The 19,811-nt window shown below is 38.9% G+C and overlaps 1 protein-coding gene across 1 annotated transcript in view; it reads left to right on the top strand.

Moving 5' to 3' along the window:
- The window catches only part of RNF219 (ring finger protein 219), a 70,960-nt gene that overhangs the window by 34,651 nt on the left and 16,498 nt on the right, over positions 1-19,811 (top strand). The window contains exon 5 of the mRNA XM_006894058.1: positions 2,038-2,126. Coding sequence (XP_006894120.1) covers positions 2,038-2,126 — 89 coding nt within the window. The remainder of the gene's footprint in view (positions 1-2,037; positions 2,127-19,811) is intronic.

Below are 19,811 nucleotides of genomic sequence, written 5' to 3'. Positions count from 1 at the left end.
TCCTGCGCTGTCCCTCCACCCTACCAAGCATGATGTCCCTCTCCAAGGACCTGTCTCTCCTTACAACATGTCCAAAGTATGTCAGACGAAGCCCCATAATCCTTTAAGGTACAACAAATAGGCTGAATTATGCCTTTGTGGTTTGAATTTACCTGATATTCCTGAACCTGAAAATATCTGATAGTTGAGGAACTAGCCAGCCTATAATGAGAAATAGTAGCATAAGTACTGGAAAGAGGGATACAATATAAGGGGTGAGGAATGGAAATCAAGTAGAGTTTCTAATTTAAGCTTGTACTCATCATCAAAAAGCATCTGCTAAGTGCCTCCTCTTATGGTGCTATGCTTGAGGGCTTAATTCATTGTGTGTATGAGGGAGTAAATGGCTTTCCTTGACTCTTCAAAGAGGCAGTAATAGAGGTAATAATGGTGTTTGTCAATCACTTGAAAGAATTAACCCTCAGCAGTCCTGGTTTGTAAGAACCCCTGGAGATAAAACAGGTGCCCAGAGCTCAAAAGGAATCTCAGTGCATCTTAAGAAGCAGAGCAAGGCTTTGTACCCTAAAGAATGTTCTCAGCTGTGCGTTCCCTTTTAATCATCATGGAGCATTTGTGTATAGGTGGACAAGTAATACAGTAAGGAATTCTGGAAATGAATTGCAGACATTGATCGTATTTTTGATACCTATTTTTCAACTTCTTGGTTTAAACATTTTCATTGACAACAGATCTTGTTTGTAATCTCACTTCGATTGTAACTATTCTAGTCAACTAAAGAATGTTTCTTACCAAATTAATGTCACTGATTTCTAGTCTGTTGTTGTTAGATGCCATCAAATCAAGTTTGATTCCTAGAGACCTGATCTGAGCTCTGTACTATCCTGTGTTGTACTTAAAATCTCTGACACACTCAAGCCATCGCTGCATTCACCATGTTAATCTGCCTAGCTGTGGGTTTTCCTCTCCTTTACTTTCCCTCCTCCTTCCCAAGCATGACGTCACTGTCCAAAGAATAAAGTCTTTTAGGAACAAGTTAGGAAGTCATCTTTTTTTTTGGGGGGCGGGGGGGTTATTCACAAGTGCAGTGACTAAGGAATTTAAAGGAAGAAATTTTAAGATGACTCAAATTTAGGTATACTACTATTCAGGGGACTGTGGTGGCTTATTGGTAAAGAGTTATGATGCCAACCCAAAGGCAGGTGGTTCAAATGATGACAGACTCCTCCCATGCAATTGCAGCGTCTGAAAACTTGCTAGAAGGGCCAGCTGTGAGTTGGTTCCGACTCGATGACACATAACAACAGCTTCGCAAGCTGTTGTTAATTAATTAATCAGAATTAATATTGTGCCTCCAGATTTTCTAGCTATTAGGGTTTTATTAGGTACTTTTTAACTCTTATAAAATTCAAGAAAGAAAATCATATTTGAGGTTTTTGTTTTGTTTTGTTTTGTTTTAGTCAAACAAAGGAGAGACCTTGAAATGAATTAGAAAATATTGACCTAATTTTTGAGATTCCCAGAAGTTGTCAACCAGAACATTGGGAAAGCCTTTTTGAAGAATGAAAGCAAGTGATATAAGCATGAATTAGATATGTTATCACTAGAAAAATAAATATTTTAAGGTAGTATAATGAAAAAAAATCACATAGCTCAACTGCATTAGCTTTGCTAATAGTTGCATGTGTTATAATATTGATAGGCATAAAGTCATTTAGTTACGTGAAAAAGGGTTTAGGGGAAGCATGTATTTACTATGTATGGCCCTTAATGGCTTCTTGCGAACTTACAAAGCTCTGTTTATTTCCCTAGATGGGAGATTTACAAAGTGCTTGGGGAATACCTATTAAACATGCTTGGTTATAAGTTCACAGTTTCACAAGCCATTCCCACTGGTGATTTCTGAAGGCTGTGTTCTAAAAAAAAAAAAATCCACTTTCTAATATTACTCTGAAAATTACAGATAGCTCAGATGATCATTTCTACAGTGCACTCTTGTTTAGCTTATGCTTAATTATTTTAAACTCTTTTTTTTTCAAGGCAAATAAAAAATTAAAATTGGAAAATGGGGGCCTGGTGAGGGAAAATTTACGACTGAAGGCTGAAGTTGATAACAGATCACCCCAAAAGTACGTATTTTGTGCATAATATTTTAAATTATGTGAATCTTATAGTATGGACTATTTTGATAGTTTATGTTGACTCATGTAGGTATAGGTTTAGTGTCTTACTTCTGGTGTTATTAAAATTCTATCCTTAGTTAAGGCTAATTTTACAGAAATCCTCTGATTAGTGAGAGGATTGTTTAATGTGACCGAAGGCAACTGAACCTTAACTTTACAGTTGAGTAGAACTAACTTAACTGGTTAGTGCAAGTGCTTTTGGGCCCTCATCATACTAGTTAAATTTTATATAGTGCTTTTTTCCATGCCAGGCGCAATGACCTATGATGAAAAACAGTGATTATTCCCTACTTACAGGTGAGGAAATGAAGACCAAGTTAATTTGTTGCTCTAAAGTAGAGAACGTGCAATTTGAATTTAGCCTGAACCTGTCTGAAATAAAACAGAATTTGGGTGAAAGATGGCCACTGTTGATCAGTTTAATCAGTTTAACAGTTAATTTGCCTGTCAAACATTATTGGGAATAGCTGGATGTTAGTTATTGGAAATGGAGAGATGATTGACATTAGTTACTTTTTCTAGGGAAAATAATTACAAGTGAGAGAAAAAAAATCTGGCTTCTGAAGTCAAACAGCCACTCTGAGAAAACATACCAGGACTCCACACTTCCTTCCCATCCAGCCCCTAGACTTGGGTCTTTCTACTTGGGGCGGTGTGACAAACACAAAACCAAAAATACATGCTTATGCAAACGATGGAAACTCATCCCAGCAGAAAGAGCTGTTTGCCACTGATGGTGACTGAATATCATTGAACGTTTGATTTCAGATTCTCATGGGATGCAGACTTTCTAGAACTATTGAAGTTGGATAAATCCCAAACTATTGCCGTGAAATAATCTTTAAATCTTAAGTTAAAAATGTCTCTGAAAGTTGTCTTTAAAGAACACAGTAATTTAGTACCAGATAGGACAGGATTCAGATCTGGTGTTCAAAGGGTCTCTATGAGTCTAGCTTGACCTGAGGACACCTAACAACAACAGGTAAGAATGCCTACATCGACCATTGTGTTTGCTTAAGATCTGATGTTCTGGGATCAAATCGACAATAGCAGCTTGAAAGATTAGATAGAAAGTTTAAGGGTCAATGAGTGTTATGTTAATGGAGGAGGAATAACTCCGAAAAATGGGGTAAAACTGGTTACACAACTTGAGTAGATTTAACCTCACTGACTTGTACATGTTAAATTGATGTATATTCTTCTCTGTATAGTTTCAAGAACAAAATTATGTTTAAAAAATAGAGAGAAAATGTTGCTATCTAAAGCAAATGTAAGGAGTTCTGGTGTCTCATCCTGCAGTTGTATGTTGTGCTGCTAACCAGAAGACTAACCAGAGTTAACCAGGCTCACAAAAGACTGCTAACCAGAGGCTGCCACCTGTCTCTGGTGGTTCTAATCCACCAGCAGCTCCACAAGAGAGAGCTGGGCAGTCTCCTCCCGTTAAAGTTCACAGGCTCCAGCATTGGATGGAGGGTCATGATGGGATGGAATCAACTGTGGCATTGAGCAAGTGAAAGCAGATATTGTGTCAGAATATGATGAAGTAAGCCATAATTACCTGAAGTAAATAGAATTAACCAGTCAGCCGTGAAAGAAGGGTAAACCCCAACCACACCCACTGCCATCAAGTCGATTCTGACACATAGAGACCCTGTTGACAGGGAAGAGTTGTCTCATTGGTCTTCCAAGGCTGTAAATCTTTGTGAAAGCAGACTGTCATATCTTTGGAACTGCTCACATTTTTGTTAGCAGCTGATAACGTTAATCCTTGTGCCACTAGCACTCTTTGAAACAAGCTGAGCTTTTTCCTTTGGTATAATTCTTTTCTGTCTGCTCTCCTCTCCTGTTTTTCTTTCACATGGTTCAGATCCTGCCCTGCTTTGACAGATAAGTGAAATAAGCTTAGGAAATATAGTTATGTGGTGGTTTGACTTTGTACTCCTGCCATTTATTGGCATCTCGCCTTGCCAGTCATAGTAATGCTTGTCCATTAGCCGTTTCCCACAGCAGGCTGAATGGAGCTAAAGCGATTTTGTTTGTAGCTTTTATTTCTTGAAAAGTTGCCCACCAGATTTCAGTTTTAATGCCAGCCACAAGGATGTGTTTTTAAGTATCCATGGCTCCAAGCTGATAAATAACTGAAGAATCTCACCTGAGGAGACCTAATGTCAGTTTACCCTAAAACAAAAAACTGCCTATCTGAATCCAGTATAACTTTTGAACTTGCTATCTTTTCTTTCTTCTCTTTCACTTCAAGAGCCTTAATGTGAAAAGTTTCACTTGAAAAGCGATTTGAACTGACCCTTAGTCCAGATCAATTTGCAATGCATTGAGGTATTAAATGCATTGCATTTGATTTATTGCCTTGTTTACTCTGCATCACCAAACCCTAGTGGAATTCCGAGAGAAGCTGACCACAGCTGAAAATACCCCAGATTTTAGTTCACCTAAGGAGAGTTCTTATCTTGTCTAGAAAGGAATATCTAATTCAGGTTTAGAAAGGAAATGCAAATAAAATAAAAATATAAGTCATCCTTTCCATTTGATCCCTTGATTTAGGAAGTGCCTGGATAAATTGTTTTTCTCTTGTCTGCTTGGTTAGATGTCCAGTTGTGCTTTCTGTGCACATGACTCTAACCCTTGTACTTTACAAGTTAAGTATTTGACACTCATTTAGAAGAGAGAGCTTGGAGTTTCAGACACCAGAGAGAAGGAAAACTTAGATATTTCTTTCTGAGACCCTCAATCAGATATCATTCTAGTTCATAGAAATTAGACTACCATATGAAGGACATTTAAACATATTGAATGCTAGTGGAGTACATTGCATAAAAATAATATATTTTTAAATAATGCTGTAACGTTTTAAAAATCTTTATCTTTGTTGCTACTGTTTTTCTTCTTATCCTGCATTTTAGCTGATCTTAAAATGTGGTGGTGGTGGTGGTGGTGCAGTTGGTGCCTTAGTATTAATTTTCAACTCATAAAGTAGTTTCAACCATGTGATAGAGTAGAATAGGTGCACAGGGTTTTCTAGGAGTCTTGGTGGCACAGTGGTTAAGCTTTGGGCTGCTAACTTTAAGGTTGGTGTTTTGAACCACCCCACAGGCTCTGCAGGAGAAAGGCATAATGAGCTACTTGGGTATAGGTGATACCCAAAGAAACCTGATAGCACAGTTCTGCACCCTCCCATCGTGTTTCAGTGAGTTGAAATCAACTCAACAGCAATCAGCAACAGACCTTTTTTTAAAAAAAAAACGTTGATTTTCATTCATATACGTTTCTCTTGCGGTGTATCTTTGCAAGTTTGAACCAGTGACCTTTTGGTTAACAGAAGCTTAACTATTGTTGCACTACCAAATGTTGCTCCTTAATTTAGTATGCCTGTGCAAGTATCCTTCCTTAACCTCTCCTTAAAATCCATTTGAATAGTGGGGCAATACACTACTCAGCATGTACTTAAGATTTTTCTTAGTGTCTATTTTGTTGCTTGTTAAAATTTCTTGTCCTAATACCTAATCTTGTTCTTGTCAGATATTATTGAATTAACTGTAAATCCTGGGGACTAAGTGTGCAGGAGAACAAAACTCTGCTCAATCATTTGCCATCCTACAGAAAAATGTAATTTAAATTTTCTTTTTTACTTTTTATTGTGAATTAGATGACAAATTACAGAGTGATTCCTTTTCCATTCAACAATTTGCGCATATTTTTGGTGGAAGCTGACAGAGCACATTGACTTTCTGTTCAGTAATTCCTACACATTTTGTTTCCTGATACTCGCTACTGTCCTCACAGTTTAATGCCCCCTTTTTGCCTTTGCTTCCAATTGCTCTTCCTAAGTGATCCTTGTCTTCTGAGCTTTATCCTAGGCAATAGCTGCCCTTTTGATCTCAAATAGTTGATTATTTGCATTCTTTTTCCTTGTCTGTGTTATTAATTCTTGGTAATGTCTTTTTTTAAAAAAATAATTTATTATATTCACCTTCAGAAAACTAATTTGTCTGTCTCCTTTTCTTTAATATGAAGTTCAAGGAGAATTGGACTTAATGTTCAGAGTTCAAAGAATTCATTTAATCTTAGCATTTAAGAAGCCCTCCAAAAGAAAAAGAGCTAAGTTCTAATTAATTAATTGCATTAATGATTCTTACTCTTGTAGACAAATGGAAAGCATCTGATAATTCTAGACATTGGGTGATTCCAACAGCTTTTGTTACTGGATTTGACAGATTGGTCTTTAGTAAGTTGCTTCTATGTTAATTTCAGGATTTGTGGTTTAGAATGAACCTCAGTAGATTAAATGAGTCCTGATGGTTCAGTGGATTAAATACTAGGTTGCTGACTAAAATAGTTTAGGGTTTGTGGATAAGAAAGAACTTGAGTTTACAGTAAAGATGGATAATCTGACCAGAATTTATTTTCCAGACAATCCAGAAATGTTTATTTACTTAATACTGCACTAGATGCTTTGAATTATATAGGATAAATACCATCCCATACCAAGTAGATTAGTAGATTATAATTTATTATAGTTTTTAGCCTTTTATTTTTCTTTCTTAGCATGGATCACAACTAGAAATAAATAATTATAGGTTTGTGGAATTTCTTATTTCATAGCTTTCTTCTGTTTGAGCCAGGACTGTGGCTGTTGTGTCCACCACTGGAATCACTGCATTTTATAGAATCCCACATCATATTTGATTCTATGCATATTTGTTGAATAAGAAGATCTTGTTTCAGTACTAATTATTACAAGTCAACTATCAAAAGGTGTTTTCTTAAGGAATAGGTAAATTTGACATGGACTAATATGTGTTAAGTAAGAACAAGGGATTACTATTAGTTTTATTTAGCTATTATTTATGTGAAAGAATTCCTTTTTTTAAAACAAAAAATCTGTGAAATATATAGTAGACATACCAAGGGGAGTGTGTGTGTGTGTGTGTGTGTGAGAGAGAGAGAAATGAAGCAAAAAGTCTTTATAATTGTTAGCCTCGTCTGTGAATATTTGAAAGTTTTTAATGTAATAAAAAATTGAGACCTAACAAAGCATAGACCTTGCCTTCGAGAAGCAATAGTCTGATGAAAGCAAGTGAGTAAAATCCATGAAATAGTAAGCAAACTATAAAATAGTGGCAGATGGATAGCAGAGACAGCACTTTGGGGTCTGAGAGTGGCAAGAAGCTGTGGGTCGCAGTGGTAAGGAGAGTCTTTAGGAAAGAGGCTGGGCTTGGGCTTTGAAGGATTGGGTTTTTCAGTGAGGAGGAGGGCATTCTGAGCAAGAGGAAACAGTTTGAGCCATCGAGGATTCTGAGTGGTCACCACAGCTTCCTTCCCTCTCTCCAGTAGGAGCCACAGCAAAGTGGGTCCTGTCATCTTATCAGAGTGTAAGTCTTCTACGTAATTTTCACTTTTCTCTGCTATAGTTAGCATTAATCTACTTGCTTGACTGGTTAGGACTGCTCCACTCTCAGTTCTATGCAGATAGGCCTACTCCCATTCTTATTTAGTGGGAAATGCCAAGAATGCCCCATCTCTTTGTGATTAAGAAGCATCGAGAATGGGAAGAAGCTATAAGGAACACTTTAGTATTACATTTCTTACATTCCTAAGTTCCCTGGGCTTCAGTTACTACTAAACTATGCCAGAAAATGTGTATATATTTGTCCTTTGGGGATTAGAAGTTCCTTTGCTTGTTGTTGTTGTTATTAGCTTGAAGAGGTTTGATGAATTGATTTGTAAAAAAAGCATGTGACAGTCCCTTGCTTCACTACCAGGTGTCTCTGTTCAGTTGTGTCATTGTCTCGTAAGTAATCATGCAAGACAGGGATTGTGCCAGCTATTAGGAAGCTTTAGCAAAGCAAGTGTTCTTCCCTGCATACAGAGATCTATTAGCAGCTGGTGTAAAGCTACCATGTACAGAATTCCCTAGGTCATTTATATCAGACTTGGTTATAATTTAATTATGTTTTCATTACCTCTAATGAGCTGTGTGGGCTTGATAATGTTTCCCACCATGTAACTATTTTTGTGGTTAGCTGTCAGTTGTGTTGGCCCCTGACTCATGACAGTTCATGCTCAGTAGAGTGAAATGCTGCCAAGTCCTGCATGATTTCCATGATCAGCTGTTGTAATCGGTAGGATTTTCATTGACAGACTTTCAGAAATATATCACTGGGCCATTCTTCCTAGCCCGCTTTGCTCTGGAAGATGGACTGAACATGCAAGCCTGTACTGGCAGGTATTGATTGTGACATGTGAGGTGCTTTGTCTCGAACTTGAATCCAGATCCCCTAGATAAGAAGAAAGAATTCTGTCACTGAATCACTGTCTTCTTGCAACTCCTAAGTCCTCAGCAGCTCCCAGGCTTGTCATTGTAGACCGTTCTTCACCCAGTCAACTCCTTTTGGGAATGATAATGGCTCCAGAAACTCTTTGATCAGTGAGCATCTGAAGAACAAAGTAGACTTCATAGACTTTTGCTTCTTTTTTTTTTACTGTTTTGAGTTTTTGAGCCGTGTCATAGGCTTGCCTATCAGAGATTACAAAATACACCCTAAATATTAGGTTTCAGTTTCTCTCCTGAACTACAGATTCATGTTCTTATTTCTCTATTTTGCACCTTTATGTGAGGCCCTGTATGATAATTTACTATAAATTGAGAGGCTGGGCTTTATGAGGATGAATGTGGCATCAGGATTAGAGGACCTTAAGGTATGAAGATGATACAACCTTGGGGTCTGAAACACTGCAGAAGGTAAAAAACTGTAGTCTTATGTGAATTGAAGCTCAACATCAAGACACAGATTCTCATAACTGGACCAATTGGCAGCATCATAATAGATTGAGAAGAGATTGAGAATACTAACAATTTCAGCTTGCTTGGATCCAGAATCAACACTCTTGGCACCAACAGTCAGGAAATTAAAAGATAAATTAGACTGGGAAAATCTGCTCTCAGGGACCTCTCCAGAGTACTGAGAAGCAATCAGATCAGTGTAGAAACTAAGGTGCACCTGATCAGACCATGGCCTTTGCAATTACTTTTTATACATCAGAGAGCTGGACTTTGACTAAGTATGACAGAATAAGAATCAATGCCAATGAGTTGTTGTGCTGAAGAAGAGTCTTGAGCGTATTGTGAACCACCAAGAAAATAAATGGGTCTGTCTTGGAGAGGGTGAAACCAAGTTTCTCCTTGGAGACTAGGATTTTGAAGTCCCATAGCTTCTCATACTTTGGGCTTGTGGCTAGGAGAGACTAGTCCTTGGAGAAGAACAGCATGCTCAGAAGGATGGAGAGACAACGCAGGAGAGGAAGATCCTGGATGAAATAGATTGATATAGTAACTTAGGCAATTGGAATAGGTATGTTGGGGTCAGTGGTACTGGCTCAGGACAGGGCACACTTCAGAGCTATTGTATACAGGGTCACTATGAGTCACAGGTGACTCAATGGCTTGAGAGCTTAACTTTCAAACAGACTGTTATTGTTATGTGCCATTGAGTTGCTTGTGCATCATAGTGACCATATATGTACAACAGCTCTGAACCCTGCTCTGTCTTGAGCAAATTTCATTGTCTGACACATCTACCCCCATTACCCCAGTCACTGAGTCAATACAGCTCATCCAAGGTCTTCCTCTCACACTGTCCTTCGCTCTTCTAAGCATGATGTCCCGCTCCAAGGACTCGTACCTTTGCTGAAATATGTCAATTGGTATGCCATCAATTCCTATGGCCTTGATTTTGCCAGTTCCTTCAGAGTAGCTTGAACTTTATCCTTCATGACCATTGCTGTTTGATCAAATGTTGTTTCATGAAGTTCTTCTATGTCAGCCAATTATTTTTGGTATAGTGACTTGTACTCTTTCCATCTTTTTTTTTTTTGCAGTTATTCCACAGTCTTATATTTATTAGAACTGGTATTTACATGCCAAGCATGCATCATGTTCACAGTTTTCCATAAATTGTCACATTTTACACAATATTGTGAAATAGGTACTATTATTCCTATTTTTTCTTATTTTATTAATTTTAATGAACATTTATAGAGATTTTGGATTTCCATTCATTCATTGTTGCACTTTTCTCCCTGCCCACCCCTCCCCCGCAGTTCACTCTTCTCTTTGAAAAGTAAAAGAAAAATTCCTTCATTGGTATACAGTCCCCCGCTCCACTATGCAACCTTCATTCTGGACTCTTGTGATAACCATAATACTCTATCATATATCCATCTTCTTTTGATCCTTCCTGGGTCATTCAGCATTCTGCCCACAGCATCCTTAAGTATTTACAACATGAGGTTTGAATTTGTTCTTAAGTGCCTTCAGCTTAAGAAATGCTGAGCAAGTCTGGTCCTTTTGATTTTCTGACTCCAGCTCTTTGCATATTTCATTATAATACTTTGCTTTGTCTTCCCATGATACCCTTTGAAATCTGTTCAGCTCCTTAACATCTTGATTTCTTCCCTTCGCTTTGGCTCCTTGGCACTCTAGTGCCATATTCAGAGTCTCTTCTGACATCTGTCTTGATCTTTTCATTTTCCTCTGTCTTTGTAATAAACTTTTGCACTCTTCATGGATGGTATCCTCCCACAGCTCATCTGGTCTTCACTCATTAGTATTCATGGCCTCAAACTTATTCCTGAAATGGTCTTTAAATTCAGGAGGGATAGACTCAAAGTCAAACACTGGCTCTTCTGGATTGGATTGGATTTTATTTTAGCTTCAGTTTAAACTTACCTATGTGTAGTTGATGATCTGTTCCATCCAGATTCAGATTTCCTGCTTCTAGTAGACTCTTTCATCCTATAACAGTGTCAAGTTTGGGTTTTTTTTTGTTTGTTTGGTTTTTTTCTTTAAAAATAAAATTATTTCACTTTCTTGCTTAAAATTATTTCATAGACTAAAACCCAGGTTCTTCAAACACTGGTCCACACCTACTCTTCCCTACTTCTTAATCATCTGGATTCCCTGGCTTATCCTCTGCAACAGTATTATCTGCCATCTGTTTTTGAAACATGCTAGGTTTATTTTCTCTTTTTAGAATGTTCTGCTTTGAGACCTTCTCATGACTATCTCTAGTGGTATATTCAGAGAGGTGTATATCATTCACTCTGTAACAGCTCTCCACTTGGGTATGTTCCACTCACTTACTTACTCTTTATAATACCATGGTAAAGAATTGGCAAAAAACAAGGCCCCAGGAATCGATGCCATACCAATTGACATATTTCAACGAACAGACGCTCCTCTAAATGTACTCACCAAGTTGTGCCACGAACAGCGGAGGACAACCACCTGGCCAACTGACTGGAAGAGATCTATATTTGTTCCCATTCCACAAAAAGGTAACTCGACAGAATGTGGAAATTAACGAACGATATCATTGCTATCACATGCAAGCAAGATTCTGCTGAAGATTCTCCAACAACGATTGGAGCAACATGTCAACAGAGAACTGCCAAATGTAAAGGCTGGCTTTAGAAGAAGCTGTGGTACTAGGGACACTAGGGATACTTAGGGATCTTGGCTGGAAGCAGAGAGTATCAGAGGAATGTCTATCTGTGTTTTATTGACTATACAAAGACATTTTACTCTGTGGATCACAACAAACTGTGGCTGACTCTGAGAATGAGAATCCCAGAACATTTGATTGTGCTTATGTGAAACTTATACTTGGACCAGGAGGCAGTCATTAGGACAGAACAAGGAAATACTGCGGGGTTCAAACTTGGGAAGAGTGTATACCAAGGATGAGTCCTCTCTTCATACCTGTTCAATCTATATATGGAACAGATTATCTGGGAGACTGGGCTCTTTGAGGAGAAATGTGGCATTAGGACTGGAGGTAGACTAATCAACAATCTGTCTTACACAGATGACACAACCCTGCTTTCTGAAATCGAGGAGGACCTTTAGCACTTGCTGCAGAATGTCAAGAACTGCAGACGTCAATATGGGTTAAAGCTCAAAATCAAGAAAACAAATATTCTCACCACTGGGAGCATCATGATAGATGAAGAGATTGAGATTGTTAATAGCAGCCAGAAAATTCAAAGACGAATGACATTGGGAAAGTTAGCTGTCAGAGACCTCTCCAAAGTACTGAAGAGCAATGATGCCAGTCTGGAGATACAGGCCATGGTCTTTGCAGTTGCTTGCTATGCATCGGAAAGCTGGACAGTCATTAGGGATGATTGAAGGAGAATTGATGCCTCTGAGCTGTGGTGCTGGAGAAGAATATTTAATAAACCATGAATTGGTTGGAGAACAAACAAGTTCATTCTAGAGATGGTGAGACCAGGCTGATCCTTAGAAGCAAGGATTCTGAAGTTTCCTCTGACATACCTTGGACATATTGCAAGGCAGGGCCAGTCCTTAGAGAGAGAGACGTCATGCTTGGAAGGGTGGAGGTACAACTCAGGAGAGGAAGACCTTCAGTGACTGGGGTAATGGGGGTAGGTGTGTAAGAGACAATGAGATTGGCAAGGGATAAAATGGTTCAGGGCTGTTGTCTATATGGTAGCTGTGAGTATCAGGCAACTTAATGGCATATAACAACTACAACAATAGCACAACCATTTTGTGATGTGTGGGGTTGTCTAGTATTCTTTGGTGATATGATCTGGAGTTGTATTCTTTGATGTGTGATGCAGGGTTGTGTTGTGTGATGTTGTATACTTTTATGTGGTGAAACAGTACAGAGTGATAAGGGAAGATATTTAAGTTTTCTTGATCTGTTTTGGTTTTTGTGAAATGAGACAAAAAAAAACAAAAAACGACAAAAAAACCTCATAGGCTAGAAATGAAAGTTAAAGGAATTGAAACGTAACAGAGGGCTCAGTAAACATTAAAATAACACTAAAATTCTTTAATTGCTTGATCTATTTCTATTTTATCTGCAAGGTAAGGCCCTTGCTTTACCTCAAAACCCCAGCACCTAGAAGATATTTCATAATTGTTAATTAAATAAATGACAGGAAAATTACCTTTTTGAGCCATCATTTTTAATTCTGTCACTCCAGCAACTAAAAGGACGGTTTAACCCATCTGCTTCCCATTTCCGCTAGTTTGGATCCACATTATTTCTTGCCCAGCCTACAGTAACAACCTTCTGATGGCTTACTCTTCTTGTTTTTACCTATACCTGCAAGCACTTGCTCTCCCCCCTACCCCCACCACCCCTGAATTTTAGAATATAAATTTTATCCTCTCACTACCCTGGTTGCCTTAGTAATTCCCTAGTACCTGTTAGTTTAAGCAGATTTCTTCGTGTAAAACATGAAGTTCTTTACTGTGTAAAAAGATCTTGCTTCCTCTCTAGCCTCCCCCTTCTTTATCTGCTTTGCCATACTGAATTTCTTCCTGAGCCTTTTTCCCTGAGGTTACACTGTTTCCCATGCTTTACCTGATCTTCTCTGTAACCTATCATTTTTATCATATGTAGTGGCCTAGTGGTAAGAAACTGCACTGAATTCCTGAAGGCACACAATTTGAACCCACCAGCTGCCCCATGGGAGAAGGAAGAGCAGTCTCCTCCCATGTGATTAATTGCCTCTGAAAACCAGCTAGAGTCAGCTCTGGGTCGTTTCACAGTGGTATTCAGCCACAACTGTAAATTTCCTGTCCATCCTTTGACATCTAGCTCCGTTACTGCCTATTCTAAGAAACCCTCCATGATTTCCCCAGACCAAAGGAACACTTTACTTTTATTCTTAAATCCTATTGCTGGATCATCTTAATGATTCCAGTGGGTAGTGACCAAGTTCTGTGAGGGCTTTGTTGATGTTGTTGGTTGAGCCTTTCTACAACTATTGACATTTATCAAAGTTCATAGAGATTCTAGAGGCATGTTTGTTTAGGAAGTGGATGCCACTCCTTCTTCCAAACCTGTCATAGTATGTTATTGTTTTTATGTGCCATTGAGTCGCCTGTGATGCATAGTGACCCTGAGTACAGCAGCCCTCAACCCTGCCCTGTCTTGAGCCAGTCTCACTGACACACCAACACCCATTACCCCAGTTATTGTATCAGTGATTTATTTTAACTTTTTTGTCAGAGCCAAGACAGATTTGTTTTTACATTTGTCTCTTTTTTCCCACTAGTTTATTTACAAAATTCTAATACAAATTCGAACAAATTATCTCAATTTCCCTCACCTCCTGCCCCATCAAATTGTATAACCCAATGATTAACCCTGTCTTCCTCCTGTACATCCACAGCCCTCTGCTTCCAGCGTCTCCCACCCCTCCTTGTACTCATCCTACAATAACGGTCTTATACAATATTTATCCTTGTGGGACTGAGTTAGTTCATTAAGCATAATGCTCTCCAGTCCCTCCCAAGTTAGGTACAAAGTTATTGCTCCTGCATGCTGCATAATATTCCACTGTGTGAATGTACCATAATTTTTCAATCTGATCGTTTGTTGTTGGACATATGGGCTGTTTCCATGCTCTTGCAATGGTGAATAATGCTGCTATGAACATTGGTGTACAAATCTCAGTTTGTACCTCAGTTCTCATATATTCAGGGTATATTCCAAACAGTGTAATAGCTGGGTCATATGGAATTTCTATGCTCAGCTTTTTGAGGAAGCGCCAAACTGCCTTCTAGCATGAAAAATCAAAGATTTTTAAAAATAAAAATGTGTAAGTTATGTTGGGAGGTTTATGTGTAAATACATGCACTGATATGCATATCTATTTGTATTCTCTGAGAACTGGCCAAAGAATGTGTCTACACACTCTACCTGCACTTGAAGAAAATTGACCAGAGTTCTGATTTCAGCTTCCTAGAAGCTTAAAGTATAAAAGATTGAAAAGGGAAGGATTTCACAGATGCCTATGTTTTCTCCCAGTGAGGAGGGAAGAGAGATTTCCTGATATTTTCCTTTTTGTTGCCCAAGAGATTGAGAGTTAGAGAAAGGAAGGAAGACAAAGCAGAATTAAGAGTTTATATGGCTCTGAGCCAGGATATTTTGTCTTGAGTCATCTTACTTGAACCAGTTTCTCCTGCTTTCTGTGCACTGGAGTACTGTTTCCAGTCTCCAGGTTGGCTCTTCCTAAACTGTGTCTCAAAACCTGCCCACTCTTAATTGCTCCAGGCTTTGTGCTTCCTCATCAGCACATGGAGTCTGCTTAGGCTTGTCTGTTGTTCCGTCTTGACCTATTCTGACCTTTTTTTGTTTCTCAAGCTACTGCTCTGACAAACGCACTGATTCCTGGTATTTGACCCCAGCCTGATCTGGTGACTGATTCTGTTATGCCCTTTGGTTTTCCCGGAAGGGGGACTTGGAGACTGTCATGGGAGCCTGATGATACCCTGGGGCCAGACTGTGACAGCTGGGTGTGCTCTGGCCCCTCAGCTGCCCGAGGGGCCCTTCTCTGGAGAATCGGCTAATTGGGGATAGACAGTTACTGCCATTTTCTGTCAGCTTGTCTTTATTATATTGATAAGATATTTTAGGAGCCTGCAGTGCATGCTAATGACTAAGCAATAAGGTTGTCAGAGAGATTATAAAATGCTTGGAGAACCTGGAAGACATCTACTTTTTTTATGTCTTCCTAGCCTCTCGGCACACATTTATCCTCTGTGACTGTCGTCTGAGTAACAGTTACAGGGTGGTTGGATCATAGTTTCTTGTATTGTTTTATTCAGAACTTTGCACTAGTTCTTCCCAATTTAGTCATCACTAAGGCAGCAAAACTAGGACAGACTGGAATTAGCAAAAGAATCTGAAATGTTAACCAGAACAGGTAAGTTTATAGTTCAATTCCATGCCCTCCTAGAAACTTCATTTTCCTCTTAGAAAACAAGGATGTCACTTTTATCAACCAAACCTGCTTCACAGAGTTAAAACTCTGCTTAAAGATGGCAGCTAATCTGGCTGCTAGAATGTGAGTCATCCCACAGACCTATCAGTAATCCATTTTACCATATAGTATGCTCCTGAATATGTTCATTATTCCTGAGTCTCTCATTCCAAGACTTTCACTTGTAATTTTTCCATTATTATTCCATGTTGTTGTTGTTAGGTGCCATCAAGTCCACTACAACTCATAGTGACCCCGTTATTAGCAGATCTGAACCCTGCCCTATCCTGTGCCATCCTCATCCTCTCTGGTATGCTTGAGCCCATTGTTACAGTTACTGTTTCAGTCCATCTCGTTGAGGGTCTTCATTCCTTTTTTTTTTTTCTTTTGAGGGTATTCATCTCTTTCACTGGCCCTCCACCTTTCCTAGCATGATGTCTTTTTCCAAGGACTAGCTGGTCCTAACAACATGCCTGCCCAAAGTCTGTCTGACAGAGTTTCATCATCCTTGCCTCTAAGATGCATCGTTTTTCCACTTCCTTCAAGACATATGTTCTTTTAGCAGTCCATGGGATATTCAGAACTCTTTTCCAAACCACAACAGAAAAGCACTGAAGACTCTTCCTTCATTTTTAATCATTGTTTATCTTTCACATGTGTCAGAAGTAGTCGAAAAGACTATTGCTTGCTTCAGGTGCACCGTAATCTTTAAGCTGATATCGTTACCCTTTAGCACTTTAGAGAGGTCCTTGACAGCACATTTTCCCAGAGCCACACATCTTTTCTTGACTGCTGGTACCAAGGGTATTGATTGTGAATGCACATAAAATTAAATTGTTAACAACTTCAGTCTTTTCTCCATCTTTCATGGTGTCTTTATGTTGGCACAGTGGTCAGGATTTTGTGTTCTTGATGTTGAAATATAATCCTTATTGAAGGCTATAATCTTTTATTTTCTGGAACAAATGTTTCAGATCCCCATCACACTTCATTAAGCAAGGATATGTCATCTGCATGACACAGATTGTTGATGAGTCTTCCTCTGATCCTGGTACTGCATTCTTCTTCATAAAGGCCTTCTTCAATTACTTCCTCAGCATACAGATTTAATACAGATATGAAGAAACAATGCCGCTTTAACATATATCTTTTCTGATCCTAAACCAGGTAGTACCCCGCCTTGTTCTGTTCCAGCATCAGCTACTTGGTCTAGTTAGAGGTTTTGGATGAGCACAATCAAGGGTTCCAGGATTCTCATTCTGCTCAATGTTATCCATAATTTGTTATAGCCCCACAGTCAGATGCCTTTGCATAGTCAGTAAAACACAAATAAACATCCATCCGATGACCTATGCTTTCAGCCAAAATCCATTTGACATTGGCAGTGATATCCCTGGAGCCACAATCTCTTCTAAATCCAGCTTGAATTTCTTGCAGTTAGCTATCTTTGTACTTTCTAGCATTTTAAAAAATAATTTTCAAGATTTTACTTTCCTGTGACACTAAATATTGTTCATGTACTCATATTTTATAAATTTTGATCCATCTTGGTTTTCACTACATTGGTCATGACTGAGCCAGTTTTAGTTCCTGATTTCATTTGTTTCCAATTGTCGTGCATGCTAAGAGAGAAAATCTCAGTAAAGTGAAAAAAGTTACATACTTGTCCACAGATTTTCTAAGTATATTTTTCTTTTTGTGATATAATTACACTCTGACAGAGTTTGTGACAGGAAGTGCTTCTAACCAAAATATCAGCAGTGTAGACTGACCAGACTCCTCTGAGGAAGAAAGATGAACATTCTCTTTCCCTAAAGGAAGATTAATATGCATCACAATCAACTTTACAGCTAAGAGTTTGGATGGGTTTACACTTCTGAGATTTTGTTGTTCTATTTTGGAGAAATGTGTAAGACCTTTATTGTGTTTAGAAAACTTAGGGGATTGTAGACCATAGGATATTGCATTGCTGACAGAAAGGCTCCATGTCCCCTGTGGTTTGAATCCATCAGCCATTCAACAGCCTAAACCCCGCTCTATCCTGGGCCAATCTTATTGCCTCTGACACACCCATCCCGATTACCCCAGTCACTGAATCAATCCACCTCATAGAGGGTCTTCCCCTCCTGTGCCGTCCCTCCACCCTCCCAAGCATGATGTCCCTTTCCAAGGACCTGTCCCTCCTTGCAACCTGTCCAGAGTATGTCAGACGAAGCCCCAGAATTCTTGCCTCCAAGGAGCAGCCTGGTTTAACCCTCTCCAGGATGAATCTGTTTGTTTTCTTGGCAGTCCATGGCACATTCAGTCCTCTTCTCCAGCACTACAGCTCAAAGGCATCAATTCTCCTTCTATCCTCCCTAGTCATTGTCCAACTCTCTGAAGCATAACAAATGATTACAAAGACCATATCCCTAATAATTCTGTGTAAACTTTCAGACTAATCTTTTGGGGCAGAAAATTTAGACAGTTCTAGATAGAATTGAAGTTGAATAAATGTGTTAAATAAAATGGAATATTTTTTTCTCTAGTTAAAAGATTAGTCCATCTTCATAGGCAGTGCTGAAAAAGCAGTTCTTTTTTTAAAATTATTTTTAAAATTTTTTTTATTATATGTGTATACTGTCAAATCAGATCTGACTGGTATAGGAGGAGATTGTCCCTCCTTCAGCAGAGCATCCAGTGGATTTGAACTGTATACCTCTGGGATTGCAGTGCAGCTTCTTGCCACTAGGCCACCAAAGCTCGCCTTTTTAAAAATTAATTTTAATGAACGTTTACAGAGACTTTGGATTTCCATTCATTCGTTGTTGCACGTTTCTCCCTGCCCACACCTCACCCCCAATTTGCTCTTCTCTTTGAAAAGTAAAAGAAAAATTCTTTCATTGTTATACAGCCCCTATCCCCAAGTCCACTCCACTTCATTCTGGACTCCTGTCATGATAATAATACCTAATCATATGCAGTATACATTATTTATTCCCTCTTTCTCAGTCTCCCCTCACCCCCACTGTCAGTCCTGTTTTACAACAGTGGCCCTGTGCAGTATTTGTCCTTTTGTGACTGAGATATTTCACTCAGTATAATGTCCTCCAGGGTCTCCCATTTTGTATAATATTTCATGAGTCCCTTGTTTTTCAGTGCAGCATAGTATTCCATTGTGTGAATATACCACAGCTTCTCTATCCACTCGTTTGTTGATGGGCACTTGGATTGTTGCCAACTCTTTGCTATTGTGAATAAAGCTGTGATAAACATGAGTGTGCATCTATCTGCTTGGGTGGCAGTTATGGTTTCTTTAGAGTATATTCTCAGTAGTGGAATTGCTGGGTTAAATGGTATTTCTATTTGCAACTGAGAAAGCATTTGTACTTGGTGCAGCTTTGCACCTTGCCCAGTAATGCTGCTGAGAGGAAAGAAAAACAGCCTGGAACGTGGAAGCTTACTAGTTATGATTTCCAAAGAAAGGATCAGGAAGCAGGAAGTGGGGAAAGGGTCTATCATGGAACACAGTTTAGTTCTGTATTTTCCTGTTACACCTGCTGGCCCCATGCGTGTCTCAGTCCTTATTAGAGTTTACCACAAAAGTAACTTATTCTCCAGTTTATATGCCACCCACCACATATAAATATTTCAGTTGAGAATTTCTAGGTATTGCTTATTACAAGAGGCTACATACTTTGGCTAGCTCTGTTGTCCATGTAAGCTTTGTCTCCAAGGCAAAAATTGTGGCATGTTTTTATTCTTGCAAATACTGAACCAGTTTCCACTGTATAATAAAACTAATGTGCATCTTAACATGTTGTTGTTGTTGTT

Source organism: Elephantulus edwardii, unplaced genomic scaffold (genome assembly GCF_000299155.1).
Source record: "Elephantulus edwardii isolate Elephantulus edwardi_28Jun2011 unplaced genomic scaffold, EleEdw1.0 scaffold00134, whole genome shotgun sequence".
NCBI lineage: Eukaryota > Metazoa > Chordata > Mammalia > Macroscelidea > Macroscelididae > Elephantulus > Elephantulus edwardii.
The sequence above is the reverse complement of the archived record's forward strand: the minus strand, read 5'-3'. Positions and strand labels throughout refer to the sequence as shown.